The sequence below is a fragment of the Medicago sativa genome, chromosome 2 (assembly GCF_051527215.1).
Source record: "Medicago sativa cultivar Bolivia chromosome 2, Bolivia_mono, whole genome shotgun sequence".
Taxonomy (NCBI): Eukaryota; Viridiplantae; Streptophyta; class Magnoliopsida; order Fabales; family Fabaceae; genus Medicago; species Medicago sativa.
In genome coordinates this window covers 32636904-32642903 of record NC_140750.1, presented here as the reverse complement: position 1 = coordinate 32642903, position 6000 = coordinate 32636904, and the positions used below count along the sequence as shown (strand labels likewise).

The 6000-nt window shown below is 33.8% G+C and overlaps 1 protein-coding gene across 1 annotated transcript; it reads right to left on the bottom strand.

Annotated features, from left to right (window-relative positions):
* Nucleotides 1-633: 633 nt before the first annotated feature.
* On the bottom strand, nt 634-4777 carry LOC146946326 (uncharacterized). Its single transcript, XM_085748886.1, has 4 exons — nt 4529-4777; nt 1416-1530; nt 1182-1340; nt 634-1094 (listed from the first exon to the last, which is right to left on the bottom strand). Exons 2-4 carry the CDS (start codon nt 1524-1526, stop codon nt 837-839), a joined length of 528 nt encoding a protein of 175 aa, XP_085605012.1. The 5' UTR covers nt 1527-1530; nt 4529-4777; the 3' UTR covers nt 634-836.
* Between the last annotated feature and the right edge of the window lie 1223 nt (nt 4778-6000).

Genomic DNA, 6000 nt, shown 5'->3' with positions numbered 1-6000 from the left:
TGATGATTTAATAGCTTTGAAAAGTACTTTCACGCGCCCCCAATGTCATTAATGTTATGTTTGTTTGTCTCTTTTGAATTGCAATCGTTTTTACTTTTAACACTTTGACAATTCACACACTACTCACTCACAACAAACACTTCATTCTTTCAAACACTACTACAAAATACCCCCTTTAATAGCACTTATTTTGGCTCTTAATAGCGCTTCTCAAGCGCTAAGAAAGCCCCCGCTATAAAAGGTCAGGAGCCTATAATAGCGCTTTCCAAACGCTATTAAATAGCAACACATCAATAGCGCTTTCAGAAAAGCGCTAATATAGCCTTATTCTAGTGCTATTAAAGTAGCTTTTCTAACAGTTGTTTCTTAGCACTTTCTGAGAAGCGCTATCGTAGCCTTTCTACTCAAATAGGGGTTTCTTAGCGTTTTACTAAAAGCGCTAATAAAAGTTGCGTTTTTTTTTTTAAATTTGTAACCAAAAATGCTATAATTAAACGCTATAATAAGATACTGGAAAATGAATATAGCAAATTACATTCATGATAATCTCATTACAATCTTTATTAGACGTTACCTGAAAGAACACTAAGCTACAAAAGAACATATCTGATAAACATACGGTCGGTATACACATTTCATAACATAACTTATGTAGAGCTTTGTGTAACTCAGGCTTAACAACGTAAATTACATGACACGAATGTCAAATGCAAAACAGTTATTGTGAACAAAACTAGGCATTACTACAAATCACTTCACTGGCTGCCAAGAATCAACTAATAAGATGGCTGCAAATGTTACATGTGAGTTAAAAAATGCTCCAGTGCTGCAAATCACTAGGCATTACTACAATTTTTTCTCGATTTTCTATACAAAGACATTACCTGAAATTCAGGAGTCAGATGTTGAGCTACAAAGGCATCCCAATGCTCCGGTTCTATGTGGGGATACGTATCATTCGAAGGTTTTACAATGTCTTCAGGATTTTTATCTTTCACATAGACTCTTGTCAATGTGGTTTTGTGTGCTCGGAACAACCTTCCAGCTTCCATTTTTACACGATTATCATGCTCATTGCCAAATATGAAAACTTTCTGCAAGATGACAGAGATCATTAATTAACAAATACAAATAGATAACCATAATGAAATGTTTTCAACTAGCTTAAGTTTGTGTTTTACCCGAACTTCATCCAAAAAATTTTGTTTGTAAGGTATCATTTCACGAGCTCTCCAATTTTCCATACTAATTGGAACCAGCCGACGAACGATGCATCCAATATAACTGACAAAACTTTGGCTTTCTTTTCCAACTGGTTGACCTAAAGCATTCCAACGAACCTGAAGAAAGAAAGTGATTATTAATTCAGAAATACAAAATGAAATCATAAAATCTTATCGAGATCAACTAGTTACCTCAAAAGTATCTCCACGACTTTTATCTCTATGAAGCACTCGCATGCGGGTCACACCACATTTACCATTATTTTTTCCTCTTGAACTACTTCCACCATTACTTGAAGCCATTTATCTGTAAAAAAATATTATTAACAACGACAGTAACATTAAAAATAATTAACATTAAATATGAGAATCAAAGACAATAAAAGAATAAAAACAAGTTATTATGCCATACAAGATCAAGTCGATCTTTTTCTCTTCCTAGTCTGATCCTTGCTTTTTTTTTTATTCTTACTTTTCTGTTTTTCAATTACACAGATTGATTGATCGATCAACATCCCCTCCTCATGATCCTCTCTTGTATAGAGAATATCATCTACAGTTGGAACATTCTTAGTTGATTCTGATATATTAATGAAAGGATCATCCTCAATACATGTATTTTCACATTCTTTATTGTTGTGATCATTTAAAATCACAATAGACCATTTTTCATTAGCAGGATCAGTGACATAGAACACTTGATCTCCTGTAAATATCACACATGAATACAGTTTGGTCATTCTAATATACTAATTTTAAGTGAAAAGAAGTAAGACTAGCCATAATTGAGTTCAAGAGTTATATAAACCAATTTTGCTGCATCCCTAAGGTTTTCAGACAAGATTGTATACTTAAAAATGAGATTGTGAAGGGATTTGAGACAAAATAGTTTTCAAAGGAGTGGCCATCAACGATGTAAGTTCAATCAAAGTGAATCTAGCAGCTTGGGGTGACTTATTATAAAAGTTTTGAAAGGAAAAAGAAAGTCAAAAGTTTATTACAATGGATAACTTATGTTTTTCGCTGGAGTGCATAGCTATAACAACATGAATTGAATATTTAAATTAAATCTTCAAGGGCATGGCATTTATGTGTTTCATTTGGTCCTTTACATTTAGGTTAGAGGAATACTATATATGTGATTGTATATATGATGCATCCTGGATGTCAAATGGGATTCATACCTCGTTTGCCATTAGACAATCCCTAGGCAGCATCTTTCGTTTTATATAAGGTCTCATCGACATGTTTTTTTTTCTTTACATTTTTATTGATTATGTACTTTGCTTATACTAGCTTTTAGTTTAGATTATATTTGTCTCTTTTTCTGAAAGTAAAAGGCTATTCCTCTTATTTTTAGTACAAGGCTATTGTGTTAGTTAATACTTTGTTTTCCTAAGATATGCATCTCTTACTTAACCCACTTTAAAGTGTTCAAAAGGAGGCCTCAGCCTCAGAGGAAAGATTTGGCAATGATTCTGAGTTAGATCATGATTTATTTGGTACTGAAATTGATGACAACATGTTGGTCACAGAACTGGCTGTTGCATCATCTCGTGCTAAAATATTATCAGGTATGTATGTATATCATACTTAATTCACATCAGCCTCATTCTGTTATTTCAGTAAAAACTACATAGGTTGAAAAATGAATTTTCTGCACAGAATTAACTAACTACCAAGCCAATGACAATCTGTCAGACCTTGTAATCAAGCAATTTGATTAGATCTTGTAATCTGTCACATAAGCATTGATGATTTAGTTATTATAGCTTAGTCTCTTTTTACTTTCTGCTATTACAGTACCTTAATTCATTCACAGACTCATTCATACACATACAACCAAATACATAACAAGTTCAAGGCTACAAAGATCACTATATTATTATTTTTCAAACAATGATTTACACTTATGAGTGTGTGTTCATTATTTTCTAAAGCATGTCTGTCATTTACATATTGGCCCTTTAGCTCATGAACCAATTCATATATATATATATATATATATATATATATATATATATATAGACTTCCAGAGAAAACACAAACACCTCTACCGGGCACGCAATTACAATCAAATCATACAAAGTTTGGTATGCAAGTTTCAATTAGATTGGAGTATAAACAGAAGGATATATAACAAAGGGCTTATTCCTTTGGAGCATTTTATATCCACTCTAAGTCTAGGGAAGGTATATAAAAAGTGTAGGATGTCATGTGTATGGTTTGATGTATTTAGGTGAATTTGAAAGCAAGAAATGGAAAGGTGTTTCAAACAAGTAAGTCTTGATTGATAGATAAGTGGAGAAAGTAAAAATAACTTTGTAGAATAGGGATTCTGTTATCAAATAACACAAAGGTGAGGAAATCTTTAACATATGGCAGTAGGATACCATGGTCTTGGAAATCCTTTACCATTTCGTCTTTGAAAAAAAAAAAACAAATATTTCAAACACACACATTTATTTATTCTTACAATAGTCTCGTCAAGCACCAATCCATGTTTCAATCATAAATAGAAGGATAAAAGTACACAATGTGACCAAACATACACTTACTTACACAAAACACTTAACAACAACTTATCGAATACCTTATGGAATGAATCTAGTCAATTACATTTCAACAAACACTATCATATTGGATTAAAGTGCTATACACTATTCAGCACACGAAATTGAAAGCAGATCAAAAAAGCAGTCAGCTGAATCCAATAATTGAATATTGAATTTTCAAACTAAAACCAAATAAAAACGAAAAGGCATCAACAAAATCTGGATCAAACACCACACTGTACATGCATTGGTATAACGAAAAACTGATTTTTAAGCGACCTGTCCAGCTGAACTTGGATAATGACCAGTCAATTTCTTAACAAGTTGTTAAGAATGCAGTTGAAAATTGAAAATTAACACAACTATGGAACCAAATCTGGGTGGCATTTTTATTCAAAAAAAATAAATATCAACACAAAATGTCAACACAACTTTGAGCTATTTTTTAACATAGATGACCAAATTATGTGAAATCAAAACAAATTATGTGAAATATTGTATCTATAACAACTCACACAACAATATTGGCAAATAACCATTTATTAACAATTGAATGTAACGTTCTAAGAATACAGTTAAACATTAATAGAAAAAAAATCAGAAATTATAATAAACAGAATTTTTAAGAAACAAATGATTGAAGTTTATAATCAATTTTAGGATTCAAAAGCTGGAATGAAACTCAAAACCCTAAGTTATGTAATTCGTGCATAATAAAGAGAGAGAAGATCAAGAGAATGAAGATCTAACCAGAGAAGAAAGAGAGAAAGCGTTTTCCGACTTCGATTTCGACTTCGACTTCGATTTCGATCTAACCAGAGAAGAAGAGTGAGTGACCGAAGCAAGGAAGGACGGTGAGTTTTGGGAGAAGGAAAGATGAGTTTTCAGTTTTGGGAGAAGGAAAGTGACTTCTGACTTTGACCGAAGCAAGGACGGTGGAAGATTTTCGAAGGACGGTGGAAGGACGGTGAGTGAGTTTTGTTATGTGTTTTGGAAGGACGGTGGAAGGTGAGTGTTATGTGTTTTTTCACACTTTTGTTATGTGCGCCAAAATGAAAAAGTATCCGCCCTTTTTTAATTTTCATAAAACCCAAACATAGCGTTTGTGAAAACGCTATCTATACCCCTTCAACAATAGCGTTTTCTTAAAAGCGCTATTAGTGTGAACAAGAATAATAGCACTTATAAAAAAGTGCTATCTAACCCAATTTTTTACAAAGTTTTTTTAGCGCTTTTTAAAGAGTGCTATAACAGGTCTATAAGTTGCATTTTTAATAGCATTTATCCAGAAACGCTATTAAAATTGTGCTATTAAAAGCCAAAATTGTGGTAGTGAAACCTCTTGCGAAGTAAGCGCAACTCTCTCAAAAAAAACCTAGAACCCAAAATCTTCTTCATCATCTTCAATCTTCATCAATGGCAACCTCAAGCTCAAACCGAAGCATTCCAGAATCAACTTCAGGTATGCAACTAAAAGCATCTGGATCTGGTTCCGTAAGCAAACCTAGAACAATGTCCATTCCTTTAAAATCACTGATCGTTCTGAAGGAATCACCGGTGGATTTTGCTTCGCTGAAAAAGTATAAGGTGGACATGAAAACGTTGGTAGAAGCTCAGAAGCTGTCTGAGTACTTCAAGATGTTGAATGGGCCGACGTATGAAAACTTGGTCAAAGACTTATGGGTAAGGGCTGAAGTCTACGAAGAGAAGGTTTCAAAGGTTGAGATACAGGCTGTGCCAAAGAAGGGAAAGACGGAGATGGAAAAGAATCCTACTTCATTCAGTAGCTTAGAGATAAGGTCTGAAGTGATGGGTATTCCAGTAACCATCACTGAGAAGGTTATAGCAAAAGCATGCAGAGTGGCTGCTGAAGGAAGATTTCAAGAGATAGTAAAGAAGGAAGATCTCCTACTGAAGAGCTACTACAACTTGCTTCTGAATGGAAACTCAAAAGCCAAGACTTCAGAAATGGAAATTCACAACAGAATGTTGGTGAAGTTCTGCACAGATTGCTTCTTTCAGAGAGGAGGAGGGTCTGACCAACCTAATAATCAACAGAAGCTGGCAATTTATTTCATGGCTACCTTTGAGAAGATCAATTTCCCAAGATACATCATGGATCATTTATGCTGGGCAATAAATGAGGGCATCAACAAAGGAAGGAAACAAGTGCCTTATGGAAGATTGTTGTCTGAAATCTTCCACCAAGGTAGAATACTGGA

Excerpts from the sequence above, each read along its gene's own strand:
- LOC146946326 (XM_085748886.1), bottom strand. The coding sequence starts at position 1,526 with ATGGCTTCAAGTAATGGTGGAAGTAGTTCAAGAGGAAAAAATAATGGT. Across the intron at positions 1,341-1,415 it reads GTCGTGGAGATACTTTTGAG|GTTCGTTGGAATGCTTTAGG; the intron begins GTAACTAGTTGA and ends TTCTTTCTTCAG. Across the intron at positions 1,095-1,181 it reads ATTTTTTGGATGAAGTTCGG|AAAGTTTTCATATTTGGCAA; the intron begins GTAAAACACAAA and ends GTCATCTTGCAG.